Genomic DNA, 12,572 nt, shown 5'->3' with positions numbered 1-12,572 from the left:
TTTTAACCCTAAACCACGATACAAAGTAACATAGCAACATAGCAATTTAAAAAAATCAGAAGGTGGGTTAGAAAACAAATGTGTTTGCTGATTAAGTTATTCACACCATCATAAAGCACCTGTTCTTCTCATTAAAAAAGAAAAAGAAAAAATATTTTATTACTTTAATTTTATCAAAGCGGAAGTTTGACCGGACTTCTTAGTGTGTGGCTCCTGTCACTTTAAGCCGGTGCGGAAGTAGTCGTTGCATTGATGCAACACTCGGCGGTCAGAAGGTCAGCCTGCTTCTCCGGAGCTCCTCACACAGCACACCAAAACCGGTTGTTTTGACCGGTTATTAACGGTTAACATTTACAACTCGCCTCTTTGACTCCTGACATAGCGCTACTACTTTACTTGAGTAAGTAAGCTTCCCGTTTTTACATTTCTTCACGCTCCGTTCACCGCAGTCTTCCCCGATGTCTGTGTCAAAATGCACCCGGCTGAGTGGAGCTCTGGTGAAGCAGCTACTGGACTCTGTGGACAGCATCCTGTTCGACTGCGACGGCGTCATCTGGCGGGGGGACCAGGCCATTCCCGGAGCGCCTCAAGTCATAAACCTTCTCAAGGAAAAGGGCAAGAGGGTGTTTTTCGTCACTAACAACAGCACCAAGTCCAGGAAAATGTACGCCGATAAAATGACCGCACTCGGCTTCGACGTGACGGAAGATGAAGTGTTCGGGACCGCGTACTGCTGCGCTATGTACCTGAAAACGGTCTGCGAGCTGGAGGGCAAAGTGTACCTGATAGGAAGCAACGCGATGAGGCAGGAGCTGGAGGCGGTGGGGATCCAGCAGACCGGGGTGGGACCCGACCACATCTGCGGAAAGCCGATTGACTGGGCCAACGTGACCTTGGACCCCGAGGTGAAGGCGGTGGTGGTCGGTTTCGATGAGCATTTCAGTTACATGAAATTGAACCGAGCCATGCAGTATCTGACCCAGCAGGGCTGTCTGTTTGTGGGGACCAACAGGGACACCAGGCTGCCCCTGGAAGGAGGCAAGGCCGTCGCAGGTAAACAGTTACTCTGCACTTTGTTCCATTTAACGCATTTTTAAAACCTTTTATTTGCTTTTATTTAGGCCAGATAATCCACAGAACTGTTTTCAGGGTGATGTCAGCACAAGGGATTTATTGTTCAGCCGTGTTTAACCCTAAACAGATGTTAGAACACCTGAATAGAGGCAGTGCAGAGGCTTTTAAGTGTATTGGCAACAATTTATTTTCAATTTTTGACTTTCCTGTCAATCTGAACAGACCTGTTCTGTTGGATTAAAGAGTAAACTGTCACCTCACCTACTGACTGTCACTCTTAACCCTCAGGTACCGGCTGTCTGCTTCAGGCCGTTGAGACGGCAGCCCAGCGTGAGGCCCGGACTGTTGGGAAGCCCAACCACTTCATGTTCGACTGTGTGGCCTCCCAGTTTGGTGTGAAAGCCGACCGTTGCCTGATGGTCGGCGACCGTCTGGACACTGACATCTTGCTGGGCTCCAACTGCGGCCTGAAGACCCTTCTAACCCTCACGGGGGTCAGCACTGTGGCAGATGCCGAAGCCCATCAGAAAAGTGGCTGCCCAGAGAGGCAGGGGATGGTGCCGGATTACTATGTGGAGAGCATCGCGGACCTCCTTCCAGCTCTGCAGGGATGAGACTGAGAAACCTGCACAACACTCAGGATCCAGTGTTTTTTGTTTTGTTTTTTTCTTTTAAAAAGGGAATTTTTTTGTTTTGTGTTGTTTTCTGCTGCTTCAGCACTGTAACAGCACTTACCTGCTTGGACAGGAGACTAAAGCTATATATATCTATATTTTATTTTATCTGCTAAACCTAATTTTAATATGTTTTAAGTGATTATTAACAGCGTGAGAACAATAATCCTCAGTATTTTTTCAATGTATTTAAGCGTTGAGTTACGCTGCAAAAATGAGTGTGTTCCTTTTCTTTTTTAAAAAAGATGTCAGTGAACTATAAAGGCCCTCACCAGATATGCAATGTAACCTCTTGAGCAACTACAAGTCAAACTTTGGAAGAGAGGTGAGCACACATGAAGTGTCAACAGTTTAGTAATAAGGTTTACATCATTGTTCCAACGGACAAAAGCAGACTGAAAGGCGCTGAACTTGAGCTTTGTTTGTTCTGTATTCTAAGACCTCAACACAATGTTCCGATATCTGCATTTAGATTCAAGGGATTGTGCAAGAGTAGTATTTGGATCCGTCATGTTATTTATTACTTCATAAAACAATCACATTAACATTTTAAAAAAATGTCTGACTTTCCTTAAGGGTAAGTATCATATACAAAAAACACATGTTAAACTCAAAAATAAACTATTTTTACATGATCTACCATACCCTCTGCCTGGTTCATGTTTCTTGTTTTTCAACACATTCACTGATTTCCTGATTATTACTTTTAAAGTTGTTGAAACTTCTTATTTTTGGGTGGTTTTAATTTTCATATAGAAGATACTACAGCAAAATTCATCAGCTTGATAGACTATTGACCAGGACATGTCCTTCAGTGTTCATAGTAAACACGAATTGTTTTCATGCATTTGCACAACATCTCTAAAATGCATGCACAGGGACTAGAAAGAGAGCATATTTCTCCTATCACTGGCTTGAATAATCAGGCCTTATCTTTTGTTGAAGACTTCATAGTACTGTATCACCCCAGTAGAGCACTTCACTCAGACTGGTAGCCTACTTGTGGCTATTTAGAGATAGAATAGGAGGCAGAGCCTCCAACTTCCCGTTTGGGCTCGTGAGATAGACACCCACTCTGCTTTTAAGATTAGACTTAAAACCTTTTTTGATAAAGCTTATAGTTGGGGCTGGATAAGGTGACCCTGAACCCTCCTTTAATTATGCTGCAGTGGTCTAGGCTGCTGGGGGCTCCCATGATGCACTGAGCGTTTCTTTTTCACTCACAATGTGTTTATAAATCTTTATTTCACCATTAGTTATTATTAATCTCTGGCTCTCTTTTGCAGTGTGTCAAACTCACAGTGTGTCAACAAAGAACACGTTTTACATGCTGTTTTTAATCTAGGCCTGAACATCAAGTCCATTTATTCTGGCCACTTGTGTGTTCTTTTTTTATTCACTTACGATTTGAATCCTGTTACTGGTTAACATATAAATACAGAAAAATATTTTTTATCATCTTTCTGCACATAGGTTTTCTGTTGTTTTTAACACTGATAATGCCTTTCCCCTTCCCTGGACAGCCATGTAAATTCAATTGTTTCTTGCATTCTTTTAATGATCACTGTTTTAAATAAGGTAGCTCCTTTTAAAACCAGAAATGCCCCCTCTGCTAAATCCTTACCCTGGATGAGTAACAGTATTAATAATTGATAGCATTCAACAGTGGAACGTTTGGACCAGGCAGACGGTGCGGTAGATGCCTTGATTATTATAATTTACTGCCTTGGCTGACAGCTGGTGTCATTAGTCACAATCTCTGTTCAGTGAGGATTGTGCACAGCTGATATAGATAGACTCCTTTACTCCTGAACCTAACTCCTGTGGATGCTGTTCATACCTTTGAAAAGAAACTCAAGAACCACCTGTGATGGCATGCCTTTAGTTAGTTGTATCTGTTTGTAGCATTTTAGTTGTTGTATCTTATTCTGTAAATCACTTTGTGACCTTGCTTCCTGTAAAGCTCTATATAAACAAACCTTACATACTTACTTCCTCGTTGCTTTAGGTTTAGAGCTTCTCTCAAAGTCCTCAGTCACCTTGAGCTGTCATCGGCTGGATGCAGCACCAGCGGCAGCATATCACCCCTCACCTGACGAGAGAGGCTTCCCAGCCCGTGCCTGCCTTACCTCTTTGTCCATTGTTTGGACTGTTGGGGAGAAGCCAGTTCCTCTCGTGTAAGTGTATGTTGGAGCAAGGGGGAAAAGGAGTGGGGGGACAGGGGCAATAAAGAGATGGATCATGTTAAAGAGGCGTATTAAGCCACATTAGAGAAGACATAAAAAAAAAAATGAAGGTAATTTCTGGAAGGCAAAACTTGGAAATTGAGTTTGGCGAGGTTAGGAAGTTTTGGGTGAAGCGTGACTTTTTTTCCCCGGTTTTTGGGGGGAGGGAATCTGTGAGACCTGAGGAGGGGAGGGGGAGGTGTGAGGTTTGTGAGGACAAAGAAAAGAGAAGCCGCTCAGGTGTGCCGAGTCTCAGTCCAGTGCTGGTCATGACCACCGCTCCATGCCGGTAGCTACGAGAAGGGAGCAGACCGAGTGAGGAGCCGCCAAGGGACACAGCGATGGTGAGGTGCTGGAAGCGTTCAGAAAACTGCCTGGAGGAAGAAGAGTGCACGGTAAGCGCGTTACAGACAAGATGGAAGATTTGAAATAGCTGGGATATGTTGGTTACTTACAGACCCCACTTTTGTTGTATTACAAGTTTACAAGTTTATTGCTGGGTGGGTTCCTGTTCTGCCACAGCCTGGGATTTAAATACCCCAAATAACCATCCAATAGGTTTTTTTAAAGCCTGTTGCTGGTTCATGTGTTCTCAGGATGGGGGCCCTGAGGAGTCCCCTTTGTTCCACTTCCCGCACAAGGCATTCTGGGTCAGCCTCTCAGCCTGCCTGCTCCTGGCCATCCTCGCCCTGGGTTTGACGGGGCACTTCGGGAGGTCTCAGCCTCACACTCAGGTATGACACACACCTTCCCTTATCATGCCCTGGTTTACATTTTCCAACTTCTGATTTACAAATCTCTGTTTTTTCAGCCTTTGCAGACTGTGAGGTTCACTGTTTCAGATCAGACTGGCGCACTTATCAACCAGTCAGCAGTTGTTGACCAGCAGAATGACTTGGTGACCTTCTCTGTGACCTCGTCGCTGAATCAGACGTCCACTGTGCTCTTTGATATAAAACATGTATGTCCAGATGACTTGAATTACTCTGAATAATTAGAAAAAAGGGGGAACATCTGCGAGTTATGATGGGTAAATGTGTTTCTGTGTTTCAGAGTCTGATCTGCTACAAGCCCGTCAGCCAGGAGAGCTGCTTCCTGAGAAAGATGGAGCAGTCAGACTACAAGAATGTGAACTCCGTCCTCCACGAGTCGGCACGCAAGGTAGCGGGCAGGGGATATGTTACATAATATGGTCTTCCCTACTGCATTACTGCATTACATCAAAGTGCACCAGGCATATTAAGAAAAAGTTGCCCTTTTAGCTCTGCCAGGTGTTTCTAAGGTAGCAGCCGCACTAATGTGTGAACTGGCATTTCAGTGCACTGCACCACTGAGCCAGGACTTGGTGGTTTTGCATGACTTTGTTGGGTACGCCGCACAAGGAGAGAGGTGAAGCGTACAGGGCCTTGAAGAGCCTCATAGTCTGTCTCTGTTACTCCGATGGCTGAATTCCTCAGCACATCTGATCCCTTCAGCCCCCTCGGCGTGCCCGAGGATATTCTTACAGGAGGTTACGGCAGCGAGCCCGAGCCCTGGCCTGGGCACAATGGCCGCTCTGTGTGAGGGCTTTTCAACTTTTAAGGCGCTTCTTTTTGGATTAAAATACAGGTTGATGCATTAAAGGGCCAGCGTGTATCTGCTTGTTGACAAATGCCTGGATCTTGAACACTGACATCCAGTCTTTAAAAAGTTTTCATCTGTGTCATTATCTGATTCTTAATTATGAATTGACAATATGATCAGGTGAATGGTGCTGGCCCTGGCTGAATGGAGACCTTGAGATGAGTTGTGGGACCTTGGAGGTAAACTGAGAGGGACTTCTTATCATCTTTTTACACAATACCCAAGTTCCTCGTCTCAGAAGCTGCTTTTCTGTGATCCTGTCTCATGGTGTCACATATCTCATACAGGCTCTGTGTATTCAAACGTAGCTGCTGTAGCCATTTAATCTATGATATTGGGGCTAGCAGACGTGGCTTGTTTGTGCTGAGGCACAATGGTCTTATTGGTTCTTTTTAACAGAAAAGGAAAACTGGTTGCTGTGTGAGCTACTCGAGCACAACAGGACTTTAAGCGGTTTGTTATCAGAGCCAATCAGAGTTGTAAGAGGCGCAATTACGCACAGTGTTTGGGGTGAATGCGAGCACAAATTCAAAGTTGGCCTCATCAGTGCAGATATCAGGCTAATAGGAGCTCAAGTTTCCATCTTTTTTTCTCGCTTTTTCTCCTTTATGAGTTTAATATGATTCCTCACAGTAATTAAAATACTTTCCGCTGAAAATAAGAACTCTTTGTTGTGGATATTGATACTGCGGTGCTGTCCTCGGCAGAGCCAGTTCCAGCTGTCTGGGAATGAGACCCAGAGGCAGATGGAGTTCCTGGGAGTCCTGGCAGCCAGTCAGGTGAATGTGTCCTCGCTGGAGGAGCCTCTCCAGGCCCTGTGTCAGGACAGGTCGGTCCACTGGACCAGGAGGACCGAGGGTGAGGGGGCTGCTTTGGCTCAAACGTCAAATGTTGAGTTAAAAAAGGTTTACAATTATTCTGATAAGGTTTAGAAAACAAAGTTAAACTAGTGAAAAAACAAAGCTGATATATTTTGAATTTTACCTGTTGTCAACAAATCCTCATGTTTTCACTGTGTGACATCTTTTTGCATTATTAGAGGTGGGATATCAATAGTATCAGTATCAATACATCCAAATATCAATAGTATCGATACCAGCTTTAGTATCGGTACTGGATTGATACTTTGTTTCTATCCTATCCTCTATCCTCTCAGTATGTAGCTCACTGAATTGTGGTGAGAAAAGTATTTTTTGGGGATATGAAAGAATCTACCTCAAACATGCACCATGAAAAATGTCTGAACCGGTTTGTGTTGACTGTCACACACAGCAACAACAGAAGGTGACCTAAAGTGCTTTAGGAACAGGTACATTTCAAAATACATGACCACGCTCTGGATTTTTGATGAAATGTGTCTTTATTTGGAACAAATAAAAACTGGTTTCACAAGCGCTTCAGATTCGGCTTAAAAAGCAATTTCTGATGCTGTTTGACAAAGCTGCACCAAAGAGCACCGCGGCGTCTTCTACTCTGATGATGATCCCCTTAAATATTCAGAAAACAGTGGAATTTTCTATAACCACCCCAGAACTGTTCCCTACTAGTTTCATAGACTCATTTATGAATCGATTCTTTTTTCCAGACACCTGAGTCACAAATTGGGAGAACAGAACAGAAATTATGCTGAAGTTTTCACACAAGGGCTCATTTGTCAGGGTCACCGGAGCCTGCGCGCAGAGAGGTTTTTCAATTAGCCCTGCGGCCGCTCCTCAACGCTGCAGCGTGTCAGGCTGAAACCTGATTCGTGGCCTAATGTGACCTTTCCACGGGGTGAAAGTCTTTTTATGTACTTTACTGTGTGCTCCCTCAACAGCATGTACGTGAGCCCATTCTGAACACCAAACTAAATCTGGCTGCTTTTAAACCATGAATGATTCATGCAAATGACTGCATTTCTAAATGATTTGTTTTCAAGTGACACTTGAATCTAAATTTGTATTTTTTAATGAGTCACATGACCTCTCATTTTCTCAGGCCCAGGCAAACAGAGGTTGGTCTACTTCTGCATCGACATCTGCTTCCCCAGCAACATCTGCGTGTCCGTGTGCTTCTACTACCTTCCAGAGTGACTCTGCATTCTCTCTCGATCCTCCCGGCAAAAGATCAGGGAAACAAAGTTGTCCTTTTTTTTTTTTTTTTTTGGCTCCCTCTTCAAGAACAAAAGCGAGCTTTGACTGTTTCCTTTGTGCCATACAGCCACCAGTAAACCATTTTCTTCCTTCCGAGAAAGAATTGAGCTGGAGACGGGCTGTCACAGTTATCGCCAAATCCCCATCATCACTCTCTTCATGTATAATACCCTCTCTGGTGGCACGCTTCAGAGATTAAAGAAGAAAGAACCCCCGCTCCCCCTTTTGTGTTGTAAATGCCTCTAACTGTATGTCCTGTAACGGACTGCTGTGTGTAACCGTTCCTGTTACAACGTGACTGTTTTGTTCTGAGAATAAAAGACACAACCTGTTGGGTATAAAGACATTTCTGTACACCATTTATTCAGCAGTCCTCCTCCACATGACGAAGAACAGAACAGCTATTCAAATAAATCATACATAGCACATGTAAGAGATTAAACAAGTCTGCTGCACACACAAAGCACCTGCGATTAATGTGGTCTTTTTTACAATAAATACAGCGCTCTGTAAAAACAGAGTTTTGCAATTTGAATAAAAAAAAAAAACTATGTCTGCCTCGTCATTGACAGATTTCTTTCTGTACATCTGTGGAAACAAAATAGGTCCATTAAAACAGATTTTAGCTTTACAGATTTTTATTTTGGCTGTTTCGCTCGGCATATGTGCCAGAGATGGCCACTGTGCCCGCTTCCCCAAGTCGATTGTTGTACTGGCGCTGACATACGCGACATGAGTGGCATCCTCATAAGAGTCTTTAGTTCCTGTCTGTCAACCTATTATCTCTTCCTTCTGCTTCCTCCTCCTTCTCAGCCGAGCACGCTGTCATTAAAGGCCAGACACACCACGGCCTTCTGGTGGCCGCTGTATTCCCTTTTGATCTCACCAGTTTCCACGCACCACAGGCGAGCCAGGTTGTCTGAGGAGGCTGTGGAGTGAGTGAAAAAGTAGAATTAAAACAAAGCAATGTCTAGCCTTACATGAAAGTGTCTAAAAGTTTAAAAAAAAAAAATCATAATCTGAGAACAAACTTACAGCCATGTTTAAACCATTTTAAACCCCTTTTACATAATTCCAGATGTAATGGCAGGGCAGGGGTTAGTATGACAAATGAGGACAAAATCAGAAATGAGACGTCCTTTTTATCTTAAAAACAGCCACATTTCAAATCTGCAGCCCTCAGATAGACTGCAATGTTTTACTTTAACAACTCTTATTCAGTTTAGAGATCTGGTGTTGCTGTGTGCTGCTGTATGGACCTGTAACAATATACTGCGAGTCTCCGGAGAAGGCGCAGTCCCACATCCAGCCTCTGGATGTTTCTCCCGGATTATTGCTCTTGATGCTGAGCTCCGTCATCAGTGAGAAATTGGACGTCCTCCAGATCTTACACGTCTGGTCTGCCGAGCAGGTGGCCAGCAGCCTGGAAGCGACGACGAATGCAAAATGTCAAGTTGTATTTTCGGTGGGGAAATGAGGGGTAAATGGGAGAAAAAGGTTCACTCACGTGGAATCGGGGCTGAACTTGCAGCGGAGGGAATAGCGTTTGTGTGCAGGGATCTTGGTCTTGGGAATGAGCTGAGTCACTTCATCCCCGATGCCTCCAGCGAGGTTCCACACATAACAGTTTCCCTGTAAAAGACAGCCGGGGGACGGACGGACAAGGTTTTCATTAATATAACATGCTATAAAAGAGTGAATGTATTATCCTGCGCCACATGTTCTGCAGATTCTTTTAGGCAACTGACCGAGCTGTTGACTGCTGCCATGTAACTCGCATCTGGGTCAATGTGAACTGAATTGATTGAGACCTCCGGCTCTGGAATCAGCTGCTCATTATGGTCTGTCTTCAGATCCCAGATATGGATCACTCCACTCTGGTCTCCAACTATCAACTCTGCCTAAAAAAACATAATGAAATCTTCGGCATTAAGTGCAAATGGGCCAGATAGTAACCAAGAGTACAGCCTCACCTGATTCATCTGTGTGTACTGAGTGTCTCACCTGGTTAGGATGCAAGCACACGCAGTTGATTGGAGCGTTTACTTGGAAGATCCTCTGACACTGCAGATTTCTTGACCTACAAGGTAGAGCAGGGATCAGAGTTTAGTTTGCTGATCATTAAATAAACAAAGACCAGTGAGCTTGTCCTTCAGTACCTCAGATCCCATATGCGAGCCATGCAGTCCTCTCCTCCTGTGTACATCCAGCGTCCATCTTCGTGGAAGCCCACAGATGTGATGTTCTTGCTAACTCCATCGTAATTGATGACCGGGTTGGGGTTGTTGGAGTTCAAGTCGTACATGCGGATATGCTGATAACCTTGAAAGCACAATGCAAACATTACTATGAAGCAAAGTAACATTAAGGTGAGAAATGAGAAAAAGGATTGTGGGGAAAATTGTAACCAACCTGCAGCTGCAATCATACTTCTGTCAGGTGTGACCTCGAGGGAATTTACTTGCTGAGAGTAAATGTTAAGGAAGTGGACAATGTAGGTTGCTGCAATAATATTTTACAGCTCATCAAATTTAAAGGTCAGGGTACTACTGTCAGGTGAACAGATGACATCAGAACGGAGTCTCTGTGGACTATGATGTTCACAGACAAGGTTGTGATCTGTAGTTAAATAAGTGGAAGAGTGTCTGGAGAGAGGAAGAATGAAAGTCAGCAGAAGCAAGACAGAATACATGTGTGAATGAGAGAGAGACAGCCATAACAGTGAAGGTAGCTGAGTTTAGATACCTGAAGTCAACCAACTAAAGTAAAAGACAGTCCACAAGAGATGACAAAGAGTGAGCAGGCAGGCTGGAGAATGTGGGGATGAGTGTCAGAAGGTGGCAAGAGTGAAAGTGAAGGTTTATAAGATGGTAGTGAGACCTGCTATGATGTGTGGTTTAGTGATGGTGACACTGACAAAAAGACATGAGACAGAGCTGGATGTGGCAGAAATGAAGATTTCAAGATTCATTCGGAGTAAAGACAGCGGTTTGGAGACAGGTTAGAGGCAAGGCTGAAATGGTTTGGACATATGCAGAAGAGAGATAGTGTAAAGGAGACCTGTGTAGTGTGAATATGGAGCTGCCAGGCAGGAGGAAAACAAGAAGACCACAGAAGAGATTCTTGGACATGCAGAGGGTTGGTGTGACAAAACAGGAGGCCAGGGACAATGTGAGATGAAGGCAATTAACCCACTGTGGCAAACCCTAAAGGGTTTATAGAAGATCTATAAACACAGAACTAAAACAAAAGCACTTTTTGCGTTCACGTGGATTTTTGTGAGAAGCTATAGATAACATCTGATTAACTTTGAACTTAAAACCTGAGATTTATAAATGGTCATAACCTATAATTATTCAAATATGACAGTACACATTCTGCGTAAGCCTCCATATATCAGGGTAAGGATACTGAGTCCTGGTGCTGGACCGTCCTGGTGCAGATCCCGCTGTGGGCCTGCCAGAAGCGGACAGTGTGGTCGTATCCAGCCGTGGCCAGAATGACCGGGTCGCTACCCACCGTCCCCTGATTCACATTCATGACGAACTCCTGGCGGATACTGCAGGGAAATTCAATTTGCAACAATTAAAGTAAAATACAAAACACAGCTAAAGCACAAAAAACGGTTAAACTGTTAACGTATCATAAGCTAACCTTAGCAAAAGAGGCTAGCCAAACTTATAAGCTGTGCAATAAACAATAAACGCTTCTAGTATGAAACCATTAGATCCCTTAACTGTAACAACACAGCAATAAAATTAAAAGGACAAATTTCTTTAGTTCCCTTTGTTGTTGTTAGTGTTGAAGTCAACCAAGAAGTACGTCTCTTTAACTCGTCCCTTAGAAACATAATAGTGTTTCAAGAGTTCCGGTTTAATCACTAGATCAGTATTGCCCTCTGCTGGTGTGTCCACGAGGAATAGACATGCTGCAATTAAATACAATGATTTTCAAAGAAGTGTACACCAATAATTCATAATATTAATTATGACTAAGCGGATCTCATTATGTAATGTTGCAACATCTTTTTATTTCAGCTTTATCAGCATCGTCTGGAAAGTTGCTTGTGTCAATATGGTGGTCCTAATACTCGGTACTAAAGTAAAAGAAAGTAAATAATAGAAAGTTGAAAAATGCCATTGAGTCAATAGGATTTAAGATGATTGCTTCTATCACTGTGTTATTCTAAGTACTACTAAACTTTTCGTACATTTCAAATGGCAAGGGTTGAATAGAAACATAGCTGGATGTATAGAAACGTGCCAATATGGATACACGATTGTTGCTTAACTAGTAAGGGTTTTTTTCGGTTTATAAAAAATTACACTCCAACCTCGTGACATCATCCTCTGTATGTCCAACCAGTTTCTAGAACCGCTCAGAAAACCCTCACAAATACTGTACTCTGTACCACAATCAACAATAGCTGTAACAGGTATTAGCTACACATCTAGTATCAACTTGACAGTTATGAAAGACTCATTATTAACAATGTAAAAACCAAAATGAAACAAAAACTATTGCAAAATGATATAAAACTAAAGACATTATAAATCAAAAATCGTCATGGTATATTGTCATATGATCTACCGTCTGGAATGCATTGATGTACAAAATATAAAATTATTAAGATTGAATTAAGATTGATCATTATCTAAAAATAAAAAAACAAACAACAACATAAAAACTCAGGTGATTAAAAAAAATAAACACGAGGCACAATCAACATGCTTACTATTTGTTTTTGTCCTAGTTTAGTATTTATTCCTAATTTTTGCGTCAATTTTTGGTGTTTCTTTGGGGCAGATCTGGTTAGAAAAGTGTTGCCAGTTAAGCAACATTTT

At 43.0% G+C, this 12,572-nt stretch overlaps 3 protein-coding genes across 8 annotated transcripts; 2 read left to right on the top strand and 1 right to left on the bottom strand.

Moving 5' to 3' along the window:
• Positions 1 to 211: 211 nt before the first annotated feature.
• On the top strand, positions 212 to 2,392 carry pgp (phosphoglycolate phosphatase). Its single transcript, XM_026177623.1, has 2 exons — positions 212 to 1,053; positions 1,363 to 2,392. The coding sequence occupies exons 1-2, from the start codon at positions 459 to 461 to the stop codon at positions 1,686 to 1,688; spliced, it is 921 nt and encodes a 306-aa protein (XP_026033408.1). The 5' UTR covers positions 212 to 458; the 3' UTR covers positions 1,689 to 2,392.
• Positions 2,393 to 3,489: 1,097 nt separating this feature from the next.
• bricd5 (BRICHOS domain containing 5) lies at positions 3,490 to 8,074 on the top strand. Of its 4 annotated transcripts, none has more exons than XM_026179032.1 (6): positions 3,490 to 4,368; positions 4,570 to 4,707; positions 4,785 to 4,934; positions 5,027 to 5,134; positions 6,304 to 6,454; positions 7,574 to 7,734. In XM_026179032.1, the coding sequence occupies exons 1-6, from the start codon at positions 4,315 to 4,317 to the stop codon at positions 7,666 to 7,668; spliced, it is 696 nt and encodes a 231-aa protein (XP_026034817.1). In that variant the 5' UTR covers positions 3,490 to 4,314; the 3' UTR covers positions 7,669 to 7,734. The 4 variants fall into 4 exon arrangements, with proteins under 4 accessions (XP_026034817.1, XP_026034816.1, XP_026034815.1 ...); XM_026179031.1 differs by lacking the exon at positions 6,304 to 6,454 and having other exon boundaries at positions 3,493 to 3,925; positions 4,267 to 4,368; positions 7,574 to 8,074; XM_026179030.1 differs by lacking the exon at positions 6,304 to 6,454 and having other exon boundaries at positions 3,494 to 3,632; positions 3,757 to 4,368; positions 7,574 to 8,074.
• mlst8 (MTOR associated protein, LST8 homolog (S. cerevisiae)) lies at positions 8,065 to 11,589 on the bottom strand. 3 transcript variants are annotated; one of them, XM_026179027.1, is made up of 9 exons: positions 11,383 to 11,589; positions 11,140 to 11,287; positions 10,141 to 10,192; positions 9,888 to 10,050; positions 9,733 to 9,808; positions 9,477 to 9,629; positions 9,236 to 9,360; positions 8,988 to 9,151; positions 8,065 to 8,656 (listed from the first exon to the last, which is right to left on the bottom strand). In XM_026179027.1, the coding sequence occupies exons 2-9, from the start codon at positions 11,266 to 11,268 to the stop codon at positions 8,538 to 8,540; spliced, it is 981 nt and encodes a 326-aa protein (XP_026034812.1). In that variant the 5' UTR covers positions 11,269 to 11,287; positions 11,383 to 11,589; the 3' UTR covers positions 8,065 to 8,537. The 3 variants fall into 3 exon arrangements, with proteins under 3 accessions (XP_026034812.1, XP_026034811.1, XP_026034813.1); XM_026179026.1 differs by having other exon boundaries at positions 11,466 to 11,589; XM_026179028.1 differs by having other exon boundaries at positions 11,513 to 11,578.
• Positions 11,590 to 12,572: the final 983 nt, after the last annotated feature.

The sequence above is a fragment of the Astatotilapia calliptera genome, chromosome 8 (genome assembly GCF_900246225.1).
Source record: "Astatotilapia calliptera chromosome 8, fAstCal1.2, whole genome shotgun sequence".
NCBI classification, from domain to species: domain Eukaryota; kingdom Metazoa; phylum Chordata; class Actinopteri; order Cichliformes; family Cichlidae; genus Astatotilapia; species Astatotilapia calliptera.
Note: the sequence above shows the minus strand (reverse complement) of the source record. Positions and strands in the feature narration are given on the sequence as shown.